A 14768-nucleotide genomic window follows, 5' to 3' on the forward strand; every position below is an offset into this window, starting at 1 on the left:
CTTTACTTTCCTTGGTATTACTTTCACTTCCTTGTGTTACTTGTGGCACTTTTATTCTTACATTTCTTGCTTACATTAATACTGATACTTTTGTTGCTTACTTTACTGTTTTGTTGAAGGACTTTTGAGTAAGTCTGTGTAGCCCTGCCTGATTAGACAAAATGAAACACTTTAAATAAAATACTTTCCTTGCATATGTTACTTTAAGTACATTTGTTACTTTCCTCATTTGCATTACTTTGGATATTTGAGAACTTTTAAACGATGCATTTTGTAAATCCTTATACAACTCAGTCTTGCATTAGATCAAGTTTTCTGAACTGGGATAAAGTAAATGTTATTGACAAATGTCTTTAAGAGAATAAATGTTCGAAATAAAATGCATACAAAAACAAACGAACCAACAAAACTAACATGTTCTTGTCTTTTTCAAACTCACTTGTATACATTCACCATTATCATATATACTTCTCCATGATGGCTTCAGTTTTGTTCTTCGATGCACAATAGTACATTAAATCAGATCCATGAACATTAGCAGCTTTGGACCTGTACGGCAGGTTTTCTTCTTTATAACCGCCTGTAAAAATGTTTCTCACAGAACTCTTGGACTAGCTACAGTTGTGTCTGTGCAAGGTGATGCAGAAACAACTTCAGTGATTTTTTTTCCCTCTCTCATACCTCCCCCTTCTTTCCTATTCATTCTTTTAAACAGGCTAATGCAATTAACTATTCAGTGATGAAAAAACACTCAAAGATCCTGCCCCCCCCCCTCTCTCTCTCTCTCTCTCTCTCTCTCTCTCTCTCTGGTCTTGTTAGAGTTCACTGATCTTGCAGGCAGTGTTTGTTTTAGCACACGTGTCTCTCTCACACTCGCTCATCCTGACTGGGCTTTGCAAAAATGTTAAAAAGCTTCTTTTTTTTCGTCAAATAAAGTGCATTGTCTATGTTTGTGCAAACCCATATTTTCTCCTGAAAGAAAAAAGTCTATTTTTGAGTACTTAGCTAATTGTATTATAGTACTGTGATGGAATGATATACACCATAAACTATAACCTAATTATAAAATCCAACATTTTAATGCGTGTCATCTTTACAGTTAGAATTTGCTTCTTTATGTAGCCTAGCTGAAAAACTGTTCTTTGTCTTGTTTTCCAAATGGTTCACACACTTTCTCCCGGGTCCCCCTTCAGTATGTGTGAAAGAGCAAACCCAGTGTAGTAGTTTTATGGCTGTTGTGTTGACATATACAGGCATGTCAAAGATTTCAAACACCCTAACTCCGTCACTTGCAGGTTTTGAAGAACAAGTTCTCAGTTTTATTGCTTTATTTGTTCCCACAAACAAGCAGAAGACCTTGAGGCTAATCTAAACCTGACATGGAGCTGTACAGTACACACATCTCAGTTTGTACATAACACAGAGTTGCTCTTCAACATTTTGGTGCTGTGTGTTTTGTTGGAGAAATTTGTATCTTATTTAGGATGTTAAATGCGTCACCAGAAAGACCATTCAAAACAACTTAGAGCAACTTCTCTGCGACCACAACAAAATAACTAAACACTAAAAATTACTAAAAATACTAAATGCAATTGTAATTTATTTTTACTAAAAATGAACGAATGGCACACTTCATTTGCTAAGATTCTCAAGGGCACAGCTAGGGGACACTTTACAATCCCATAATGCCACGGATCTGGGAAATCTTCAGATTAAAAAATAAAAAATAATTATAAAACATTTTGGTTACATGATTCAAAATATCTTCTTTTGTGATTTTTTTTTTTTTTTTTTTTTTTTTTTTTTTTTTTTTAGATTAAAATGAAAGTCATACAGGTTTAGAACAAGTATGTGATGACAGATTGTTAATTTTGGGGTGAACCATCCCCTTTTACGAGGCCGGAGTGAATTATTTTCCAGATGGTTTGTATGTTACAGGTCAAAGGACAATGTCAGCTGAGTGGGTGTAGCAAGTCCAGGAATGCATTTATACTACACACCTGCATACCACAACAGATTTAATTCATTAAGTTCATTGAAGTTAATCTCTGTACACTCTGTATTATTCATGTAAAGATCAAAGTTGGTGATATCACTTTTTCTTGCTTACAGATGTAATCACCTCACCTTGTGTTCAAAATTCACCTTTTTGAGATCAAAATATTAAAATAGGTCACATATGAGATTCGTATAGAACTGATGAGAAACCTTTTGGCTAATTTTTGTTCTGTATGCTGGATCAGACAGATTAAGGTCAATGTTCTTGATGCTCTAAATATTACAAGAGAAAAACAAAGTATTAAATTGATTCTTCGCAATAAACGCGCCCTCCTAAGTTACTGTTGCTTGGTCTAACAATGCCACTCTCACACTAAACACATCATGTTCTGACAGTCACAAAAACATCACAGAGCAAATAGGGCACTGACAACACACCGACAGACAGACAAGGTCTCAGCTTTCAAATGTATAGTTCATAATAAACGGGTCGACATAAGAGGTCCGCATGCACGACCAAAATAAAAAATGCGTTACATAAATAAGTTCTGACAGCGCATTTGTGTACCGACATGGTTGACAGCTGTTAATACACAATTACCATTTTAGATCACAGACTGTAATATATAAGTTTTTATTTTCAACCTGAAAGCATAAATCTAGGCTATGCGCGTATACTTACTTGCTAGCTACCCGCCAAAATAAAAGCCTGCTGATTTTAAGTTTGAATATGCTTTTATTTATTTATTTTTAGACGCTTTTATCCAAAGCTACTTAAAATTGGGGAATACATAAAGCGATTCTTCTTAAAGAGGCAAAGAAAGAAAGTAGTAGTAAATATTAGCATTTTATTTTTACTATAAAAGTTTACTATAAAATAAATGTATTTGTATTTAATACTAGGACTGCCTTTTATTTTTAATAATTATCATACACAATTATTTAGTTAGTTTACTATAATTTTATTATAAAAAAACTAAATAAATAAAGGGCAATAATATTATAACTGTTATTAATTAATTTTTTATAGTTATATTTAATGTGTCACACTATATGCAGTGTGAGGACGGCTGCAGGATTATCACAAAAATCATAATTGTTGATTTATTCCCTTGAACTTGTAATTGGGATTATTAATTACGATTAATATTATTGAATGATATTTATACAATTGTTTGATGCAACTGCATGCCATATTTTTATATGAAAATAAACAAGTTGAAACAGTCAAACTGAAAAACTTTGTGCTTTTCTATAGTATAAAGCCTCAAATGTAAAAATATATAACAGATTGGTTTCTTTAAATGATAAAAAAAAAAGTTAAAATACGGTACCCATAAGATAACATGTTGTGAGAGAAAGTTCAAAACAAATTAGTTTGTGATATCCGGTTCGCGAACGAATCATTCGATGTAACTGGATCTTTTTGAACCAGTTCACCAAATTTAACTTTTTTTTTTTTAGTCGAAAACAGTATTGTGTGAACATTTTATTACCAATTTATTCAGAAGTTCTCTTTAATGCAACTGGCTGTAAATAGGATGTAAATTATGTGTGTGTGTATTTGTGTCCTGCAGATAGATGCTGAGGATCCGGACCAAGGGCAGCCGTGTATGCGCTGTGGAGAACAGTGTCCTGGCTTCCGCATGCATGGATGGAGGTAAGACTGCAGCGCTAATACTTGACGAAAGACCCAGAACTTCCTTGTCCTCCCTTTTTACGTTTTTTTTTTTTTTTACTTGAAATGAAAATGATGCACGACAGATTCAAAGCAACACTTTTGATATATGTACTACAAGATCCAACCCTTTACTTTTGAAGGACATTCGTCCCAGGCCTGGGAATGTGCAGACGGAAACATAACATCCTCAGACATAACATCTTGGATAATTGTTTTAGTTATTCATTTGTTTTGAAATTAAGTTGCAGAAAAGGAAAGGAGGGAAGATGGTACTGATAAATGACAGTCTGTGAGGACCAGATACACGTGTGTGTGTGTGTGTGTGTGTGTGTGTGTGTGTGTGTGTGTGTGTGTGTGTGACCTGGGATTCTTGTGTGTAACATGAGACCTCTAATCATATTTCCAGAGCAGGTAATAAAAGAAGCGCAGTGTTTACACTGAGCACACTTCACTGTTACACCATAAAGCCCCTTTCACACTACACGTGGGACCCGCAATATTTCCGGAACATTGCCGGGTCACCTTCTGTGTGAAAGCAACTACGTCCCGGAATTGATTACCTAATTGAACCCGGGTCGGGGACATAGTAACATTGCGATAATCGATCCCGGGACGAGCGCTGTGTGAACAAAAGCCAGATCTAATTCCGTATCGTAGCGTTATCGAGCTACTCTTTTACCGGCTGTTTTGAAGGAAGATCAACATTAGCGACGAAAACATATGTGCAAACTGTAATGAAGCAGAGATCAGTTAGTTCCTCACTTTCCGCGCTGATGCCGAGATCGTTTCCTTGCTTCAGTATAACGTGCCTAACATTCTCGACTCGTACATTACACGTCACTCGCTGATGTCACGTGTCGTTACGGGATCTTCAAGGGTTGTGTGTGAAAGCACGCACATATACCGGGTCATCGCTGGCAGTGTGAAAGTGCCAAATCTAGCGACCAGGGAACAATTGCAGGAACACTTTACCCCTGTATTTGCCGGAATGGCAGTGTGAAAGGGGCTTTAGACAAGCATCATCTGAAGAATGAGGAGCATTAGTGTAGCTGTAGTGTGTGTTTGTGTTCTCTGTATATCTTACTATAATATTACAGATTATTGATTTGTATATCTGGGAATGAGTTTATGAATCCAACATTATCTGCATGTAAACAATCCAGATCACTTGGGATCAGCTGGAGAATGTTCCTGATTGGCTGTTTAACTGATGCTGTTCACTTTCTCTTGTGTCAGTTCCAGCATTTCACAGACAGACAGCGAATTAATAAAACAAAAAATACTTTCTGTTCAGCTCTGTAGATTATGTTTCCATAAAATTAATTTTTAGATATCAGGAATAATAATCCAAAGGGGGGTATGTGACGTTAATGCATGCCAGCTGTTGATCCTTCTTCTTGTGTGCATTTTTTGTAAACCTCACAAATGGACCATGTGACTGCTGTAGTTTAGCTGCCTTAGAAATACATTTTTCAGAATCTCTTGCCGATTTCTTCATCAACTACAGCAATAATTTAATCTATTTAGCTTTTGGGAAAAAAATATGATGGCATAAGTTCTGAGAGGTATTACTTTTGTGCGACACTACATCCACACTGATAGGTCTCAGTATGCAGTATAAGACCACTGTTGAATTAAGGGCGCATAAAGGTTAATATATACTGTATATATATTTGATTGAAAGTACAAATATTTGTCCTCAAGTTTAGGGTCATATTTTGACCACACACTATTAAAAATGCTGGGATAAAAACAACCCAACTTGGGTTATTTGGCAACCCAGCGTTGGGTAAATATTGGCCAGGACACATGCTGGGTTATTCTGACCCAGCTGGTTGGGTTAAATGTTTTTACCTACCATGCTGGGTTGTTTTTTTAAGTAAGCTATTGTTTACAAATTATTTTTTTTCTAGCTTAAAATTGACTGGAAATTAAAAATCACACAGAATTTCTAGAGGCAACCGCATTATTAAAAAGATGAACATTTATTATTACCATATTTTCCGGACTATAAGTCGCACTTTTTTTCATAGTTTGGCTGGTCCTGCGACTTATAGTCAGGTGCGACTTATTTATTCAAATAAATTTGACATGAACTAACACAAAACATTGCCATCCTGTAGTCTACACTAAGCAGCATAGAGCGCCCTCTTGCGGCTGGAGAAGGTAATGTTTTCTCTTGGTTCTTGGTCCTAAATAAATGCGACTTATAGTCCGAAAAATACGGTAAGCAAGAAACACCCATGGAAAAATTCAAGACAAATTTAATTTATTTAGTTAAATAGAGCGTAGTTTAGAATATTACACACATTTAAACTCTTTAGAAATAATAATAATAATAAAAAATACATTTAAAAGTAGCATTTTAATTTAAGCGTATTCAACCATTCTCTGTAATCATTGTTTACTAAAATAGCACTAATTCTCTAATCGTTGTGCCGCTGAAATCTGAGCTGGTGAAGGGCTGCTGTTCACGGGGGAACTGTGAACTTTAGACTGCAGCCTTGCGTTTCTCTCGTAGCTTGAAGATGCTGTGTCTGACTCCAAAACCTGCCTAAAAACAAACAGTACTGAGATTTAAATCTAATTTTAATATCAAATTAACTTGCTGTAAAGGTGCTTTATGTAAGGTTTTGACTCTGCTAAAGCATAAAAGTACCACAATATGTTTGCAGATATTTAAGAAACATGCTAAGTTAACATACCTGTTTATCTGTTATGTTAATGTGCGTTCCGGTTTGTTCAGGTTTGTGAAACCCCCCCACCCTCTGCCAGTTTACCCAATTGTAATTTGGCACCCGGCTTGCTAGATGGCGGAAAACATAGCATACTTTATTTCATTCATCGACAAGTGCGCTCGTTTCTGTTGGTGTCATCAATCTGACAACCTTTGTGTGTGTCAAGTCTGAGGAGGATGGGCCGGGTGAAAAAAAAAAACTCTGTCCAATATTTTGAATTTGGACTGCAATACCTAGTTCAACCACTCGGTGTCAATTCTACATACAGCACCTTTAAACTCAGTACTATAACGAACAAAATCCATTTATGTTTTTTGCAAGACAAAATGTGTTTCCATCATGCAAAGTGATTGCTGCTGACGCAACTGACTGACTTCTCATCCTTGCATATTGTTGCATAAAATAATAAAATTTACAGCACAGTAAAGACTTCATAAATTTAAATGTATACAAACCTTTATTTCGCTGAAGAATTCACCAAATCGGCGGAACTGATAACCCTCTCAGCCTGTAGTGGATTTCAAAAGGCCGCCCTCAGACTGTAACTCAGCAGCTGGGCTGTTTTCCTGACAGGCTTAACCCAGCAGTTTGGTAGAAAAAAATAACTCGTTAAAAATGACCCAACAACTTAGTTACATTAAAACTTTCCAGCACCTGGGTAAAATAAAGTAATAAAAACAACCTAATAAAATGACAGGCTGAACCTAGCATTTGGGTAAAAAAAAAATACAAAAATAACCCACTATTTTTTTTTGAGTGCACACACACGCCTCAGAAACACTTACCTTCAACTGGCAGCCGGTGTGTGAAGAAGCCAGACAATGACCCAGAACAAATGCTAAAGGACATGAGGCATTCCAGTGAGTTCAAAGGTGTGTGTGTGTGTGCGTGTGTGTGTGTGTGAACTGGTACAGATGGTTTATGAGGACGCGAATGTCTATAATGACATGGGAACTACAACATAAACATGGTTTATGAGGACACTTTTTGTGTGCCCGTAAAACAAAAGGTTTAAAAAAACATACAAAAGTGTTTTACGAAATTCAAAATTTGGCAGTAGTTTTCTGTAAGGGGAAGATGTAGGGTTGGTGCGTGTAGGACAATAGAAAAGACAGTTTTTACAGTATAAAAATCATTACGCCTACAGAGATTACCCCTAAACCACAAATGTAAGTATGTGTGTTTTATACATAGCTATTTTGGAGGAAAAAAAAAAATATATATATATATATATATATATATATATATAATTTTATAGTGTTAAAAATGGTTAATGAATAAAGTAAATAATTTTTTAATCTAGAGTAATCTCACTGTGATCTTGAAATTAATCTAGATTAATCTAGATTAAAATGGCTCATTCGAATTCTGCCTAAGGCATTCAGAATATGTGTTACCCAAATAAAATTGACAAACAGTAAGTCTTTGAGAAGGGGTTTATCAAGCTAGGTGGTGCATTAGAAAAGGGGCTCATCTCCTGTTTCCAAAATGCATCACAAAGTGCTTGAAAAAGATGTAAACTAATTCCACATTGCACAAGGTGCAAACAACATTACTCCTGTTTCACACCAATGTTTAAGGTTTTTTTTTCAAGTTTGTAGGTGTCAAGGTACAGAAACCAAATAATAGCACTGGATAGTCTTCGATGTAAAAATGAAATATACAATCAAACCTACATTTATTCAGACACCTTAAACATTTCTCACATTATTACAGTTTTGCTATATATATATATCAAAAATTATATCTGGTTTCTGAATAATTTTTGGGTTGATTGTTAAAACTACAAAGAAATTCAGTCAAGAGCAGTGAGTGATTTTCATTTTCATTTTCTTGGATTAACATTACAGCAGCCAGTCGCTAAATTAGGCGCGGTCACTTTAAGAGACGATGAAAGCATCCAATATAATACACATCCCATTTTTTTCCTCAACTGTTTACTTTCCCTTAAGAAATAACTGACAGTTTTTTTCGAGCATAATTTCCAAGGTGGATATTTTGACTTATTTTGTATTTGTCGGCACAAGAGCAAAAATAAGCAAATTCCATGTTCTAGTGTTTTGAGACGCCTTTCTCTGCGCGAGCCCTGAACACCATGGTGTTGAATTGTGCTCTTTCACATCTTTTTGTTTGTTCAAACTGAGATTTGCATTTGTTCGTTCAGGTGCAGGAGGAACTTCGAGGTGAACTTCGCAGAAGAGAGCTCGGTTCAGTGTCGCTGTCTGTCATACGGGGCTCTCTCTCTGTCGTGCGCACCTAACACGGCACGCGCTACTCTATTCAGCTTTTTCGCGTCTAGTTTTTGGATGCTTTAATGTTTAAATCGACAAGCGGTAAGGCTTAACAACACGTGAGAAAGATAAGCTTTCGTGACGATGCGCAGCAGTGGCCCGTCAACTGTCCTGAGCATCTTTTTAGGCTGTCCTCAGTGAGTCGGTTATATAAAATATCAAGGTTAAAGTCATCATACCTTGCTTAGTATAGACCCAGCTCCCAACCCAACTTTGAGAATAGATTAACGGCCATGTTTTTTTTATCGCCCGATAAGAGTCTCGCGTTAACGCAGCACGTTAACGCTGATAACGGCCCACCACTAGTAAATAATAAACAAAACTATAATAAACTATAAAAAAAAAAACTATTGCAAGTTAGCTCAATGAATATATCATTTCAGACGTAATTTGTCTGTGCATAAATGCTGAACTACAATGAAGTCAGTAATTTGGGGTTTGAAATTCATATTTATTTTTGAGATGAAACTGCTGGAATGTCTTAAATTTGTTAGTAATAGCCTAATTTCTTTAAATTGAACTCATACAACATTGCCCTACATTTTCAAGAATTAGGATGCCATAGTAAATAAATATTGGACTACTATATAAACACACACACACATTCATCATTTTAGGGTATGTGTCAAGAACTTATACTGCTATAAATGAACAAGGGTGCATGAGATCTGTTCTCACCTTAAATTAGTGGATGGTACTAGCTTTTGGCACCATTGCTCTTTTCATTCCCATGTGTGTGTCTAATTTAACAGAGCAGAAAGTAGCCATAAATCTCATTACTGCACTCTTCAATCTGACGCCTGCGGTTCTGACCAGAGTCAGACATCAGCATAAAGCGAAATCTTCACATACTACAAACTAATCCAGAGAACAGAAACAATAACATCTAGATCTGCAACTACATGGCTTTAATCTATCTATGTGCTGCTTTAATCTATGTGCAGACTTCAGATTCTGCTCAACAAGCTCTTTTAAGCTTTTTTTTTTTTTTTTTTTTTTGTAAAACTGAGCATTTGTTGCAGTGATGTTACTGTTCTTCACTGCAACGTTCCTTTTTTTTCCTTATTCTACCCGTTGTGCCTTGTTTCTTTTCTTCAGTCTTTTTTCCCTATGTCCACCCGTCTGGCCCCCTATTTTGTGTCCTAATCCCTCCTGTCAGACTAATACGATTAGTCCTTTCAGGTCCTTCTGCAGCCAGACTGCAGGAATAGAGCCATCAGACTCCCACACGCCCCCTGCTCTCTGAAGAGTGTCCCTCTCCTGCCTCGCTGCTTCTTTATTTAGTTATTCACTCACTCTCATTTCCCTCCATTATGTCACACATGTTTTCCTTTAGATCGGTGTGGGTGAGTAACAATGCTACCTACTGTACTAGTAATATTTATCAGTATTCTGACAGTAGTTTAGCTGTTTTCACACTAGATGGTGTTTACGATAACTGCTTTTTTTCTTCTTCTTCTTTAATAAGCTTTTTTATTGTAAGTATATGGAAATATACTTGGAAGCACCAAGGAAGGAAGCACATCAACAGCTATTCATGTGTATAATCTGATGTTTATAGCTCTATTAATTCACCAGTGCACATGCACACAGATTCAGTGCTTCAGGCCAAACACAGCACTCACTGGATGACAGGATAACATCATATGCTGACAAGAAATGCATTTCTGAGACAACAGAGGCACATGTTTTTGACACTAGAGCCAGAGGCAGTGTGTTCATGCTGTTTATTTGCCCTTTAAAGATATTATCTAGCAGACAGTAGTGTTGGATAGGATTCATTTGAACAAGCTGTTTGTTTCACTGAACTGGTAGAAGTGAATAACTCACTGGGATCACTCAGAACTATTTAAGAAATATCTATTTCTCAGTTAATTATTACTATAAATCTAGCTAATCTATAAAAGATAACAAATTTTGTGTTATGGTTGCAACATTTCAGCTGGCTAAAGGTGTGAGTACATTTACAATTAGTCAATGAATTTTCGAGGGGGGGGTGAGGGGGTGGGGTGGACGGAGAGCGAGAGAGAGGGAGAGAGAGAGAGAGAGAGATCGAATATGCACTGGAGAGGACATCATGTCACACATGTCTGCTGGAGTACAAATTTGGATGTTGTCATGGAGGAGAATTTGACTATTCATTTAAGTATAGATCAATGAATCTATACTTAATGATCCATAGATCAGTCTTGCCATGCTTTGCTCGCTGCCACTCTTTGATTTGTGGAAGTTTTTGCACAGCATCATGGGTAATGTAGATTTTCACCATGATTTCCTCTATTAAACATGATTATTTGAAAAATAATTTGAATTAATGAATTTTGAATTAGTTGAAACGATAAAAACAATCAGTTGTTTTTCTCTTTTTCTATATAGAGAAAATTAATATAATTTTTTTTTTCATCCAGAAACTGTCTGTTGCGATGTATAGATATGAACTGATGTGCATCGTCTGTGTTTGTGTATTGTCTTTTTTGAAGAGGCCTCAGTTATCAAAATTCTATTTAGCGCATACACTGTAAAAAAAGTCTGTAAATATACAGTACAATATACCATAATAATTTAAAGGAATTGCCCGTATTTTCTTTTTACAGGCGCTTCTCCGTATTTTTTAATTTATGCTTTGCATTGTGGGTACAAGAAGCTCAGTCGACAATCAGCACGAAACCAGTGCTTGAGCAGGTGCCATTATTCACGGAGATAGTCTCGGTCAAAAGGTTCTCGGTTCATTTTAAAGTCGGATTTAGGATTTTGAGAATGGTTCTTACACTTCCTTTGTAAATTATTTTTTGTTAAATGTAACAAACTGTATCATTAACTTAGTTGCTGCTTGGCTTGTATGACAAATAAATGTCGGAGCCGTCGCATTCGACATTTTCCGCATACCATCACATCTTAACGTTAAGTTACTCGACGTGGAAGTACGTGTTACAGTGCTCACTTTTTGTTTTATAAGATGTATTAACTTTTCATTGTTGTTGATGCAGTTTAATGTGTTTGTTAATGAGCGTGACGTAAAGCATCCGGCATATTAACGTTTCTGATATTAAGCACCTGTGATAACGTTAAATCTGAAGTGCGGTACAACTGTGTTTAGAGCGCTTTATGCCTTCAACAGGATCTGGCAGAGTAATTGTCAAGAAAAGAAGACCCCATTAACGTTACAACTTATTATTTAAAAGAGATTATACGACTAGGTGAAGATCTGACGTCACGGAGTTCTTCAAGGATGACACACCTTTTCCGCCAAACGAGGTAGGTTTAGACATTTCATCGGCTTGTTTATGCTAAGCACACACACACAATATAAGATAATTCTGTAACTTTACTGACACACTGTCTGTGAACGCACGCATGTCATGCACGCGCAAAGAATGCAGGTTCATACAAGTTGTTTCAATTGCATTTTCATTTAATATCTCGCGATGAATATAAAGTCAATATGGATATGAAATGCATTTGAAAATGCAACACACCCCTGATCTTTCAATCGTTAGGCTACATCAAAGTGGGGATTGCCAACAGGATGTGCAATAGTTCAATATTCAGTCAAACAAACGCTTTCCACACTGACTTAAACTAAATTCATCACAGGGTATTAAATTAAAATGCTATTGAAACATCTTATATGTAAGAGTCAATGCATTTAAGAAAAATAAAAGATTTAAATCACCATTTTTCTGCATATTTGGCTCGGAATGCATTCTGAAATTCTCACTACATTTTTGCTACAATTATCACGAGGTATTATGATGAAAATGTAATCCCAAGTGTCCTACCCCCAAGTCTAAATGTATTTAGGAAAACTAATAATAATTTTGCTACAGTTTTTGCTTGGACATATTAAACATCTAATCAATTTGGGTAATACATTTTCGTTGTAATTTTGAAACTTGCAAAGATTATATAACTGCATTTTCATTTTGCTCTAAATTTGACACATGTATAGTAAATGTTGATGTGCTACCCATATGCGTCCATATTTATTTACCATTAGGGATGTTCAACACTGACAAAAAATAGTCATTGAGTCGTTTATTCAGTTAACTTGGTTAGTGAAGTTGTTTGTGTAGGAAAGATTTAATCAATGTTTGGAGTGGCTTTCTGAATTTACAATGTGTTGTTTATAATTTTTTTGTTTTTTTGTTATTGGTGATTCCAGATTGCTGTCATACAAGTTACCATTTCCTCCCACATTGTGGCCGAGCGACACATTCTCTTTGTTATTTTAAACATAAAATACCTGGAGGAGAATGGCACCTACGATGGAATTCATACAAATGTAAGGAACATATCTAATGAAACTGTGTAAGGCATTTTGTTATGTTGCGATTTAGTTGAAAATAATAAGGGTTAGTTCACTCAAAAACAAAAATTTTGTCATTAATTACTCACCCTCTTGTTGTTTCGAACCTGTAAGACCTTCGTACATCTTCAGAACACAAATTAAGATATTTTTCATGTAATCTGAAAGCTTTCTGACCCTCCATAGACAGCAGGGGCCCTACCACGATCAAGGCACAGAAATGTAGTATAAGGACATAGTAAAAATGGTGCATGTGACATCAGTAGTTCAACTGTAATTTTATGTTAATTTTGTGTTGGAGACCACTGGAGACCACTGGAAATGCAAGTTTATCTTATAAGTAATGTTTAAACTGGATCTTGATAATTCAATCTCAACCTGTTCTGCACGTTACTCTGTACTTCACTTTCATTCATTTTCATTTCTTGTCATTAACAGTCTTCCTGTGAAGAAATCCTGAACGAGCGTCAGAGGTTAAGATGAAGGGAATCTACGCTTCCAAGACTCATGTATGAACTACTTCTAGATTCCAAGTTTTTTTTCAAATCTCAATTTAGGACTTGGACTGAACATGCAGCATAAAAAGAAAAAAAGTAGTTTCCTCAAACGGGCACATGGCAAGAGATACTAAAAGCACACAGACACTTAGAGCCCTTATCTTAATTTAGATTGTATAGTTCTCCTAGTTTAACATTGAAATGTCAGGCATGAGTGCATGAATCTTTGTTCTTTATTTTCAAATGCTGTACAAGGAAGTTTTTTTTTTTTTTTTTTGACACTTGTTAATTTTTTGAACATTAATGTAGATCCATTTTATTGAAATCTGACTGCTATACTGTATTGGACCCTGAAATGGCAGTTGCATAGGCTGTCAATGGAGGGACAGAAAGCAGAGATTTCATAAAAAATACTCTTCATTTGTGTTTCAAAGATAAATGGAAATCGTATGTATTTGGAACGGTATGAGGGAGAGTAACTGATGACAGAATTCACATTTTGTGCTTTTAAATAATGTTGTGTTCTAGGGCTGCACGATGTGTCATTAAAGCATCGATATCGCGATGTACGAATCCACGATAGTCACATCGCAGGATGTGCGATGTAGGCTGTCGTAGTTGATCCGTTAGAGAGACAGAGAGAGGGTGCGCGCGAGAGAGACAGAGAGAGAGCGAGCCGTCTTCAAACAACATGAGCGCTGCTGTCTTGCTCTCTCTCCCTCGCGCATATTAATCAATTGACTCGATGGTGTCGATGTTTAAATCATTTAAAATGAGAATGTAAGTGTGCTCACACCATTTTTGTTTGTAAGAAAAAACTATCGCAATATATATCGCAGAAAAATAAAATATTGCAATGTCATTTTTTCCCAATATCGTGCAGCCCTATTGTGTTCTATATGAATGTGTGTCATTTCACTTGACTATTGACTATAAGTCTGTAGCAATTGTAAATAATGAAAGCCCTGTCTTTGTATTAATTTTTTACCCCATGTATTTTAAAATTTTTATCTTTGTGACCACTATTACAACACCAATATTGTACAAGTACCTGCTCATATTTTCTTTTTTCTGCATGTTGCTGTTTAAAACTTAAGTGTTCTATAATACAAACATTTTCAATGGTGCTCTTCACATTGTTAAATTAATTGATCTCATAATATTTTTGTCTTCACCTGTTTAAGGCAAATAAAAGCTACTAAACGTATTTTTAAGAATGTTCACATGAGGTTCAAATAAACCATCAATTCGTACATA

General features: G+C 35.8%; 1 protein-coding gene across 1 annotated transcript in view; it reads left to right on the forward strand.

Annotated features, from left to right (window-relative positions):
* LOC113107426 (prickle planar cell polarity protein 3-like) overlaps positions 1-14768 on the forward strand; it is a 42907-nt gene that overhangs the window by 2562 nt on the left and 25577 nt on the right. Inside the window, exon 2 of the mRNA XM_026269920.1 lies at positions 3576-3658. Within this exon, the coding sequence (XP_026125705.1) occupies positions 3576-3658 (83 nt within the window). The remainder of the gene's footprint in view (positions 1-3575; positions 3659-14768) is intronic.

The sequence above is a fragment of the Carassius auratus genome, chromosome 8 (genome assembly GCF_003368295.1).
Source record: "Carassius auratus strain Wakin chromosome 8, ASM336829v1, whole genome shotgun sequence".
NCBI classification, from domain to species: domain Eukaryota; kingdom Metazoa; phylum Chordata; class Actinopteri; order Cypriniformes; family Cyprinidae; genus Carassius; species Carassius auratus.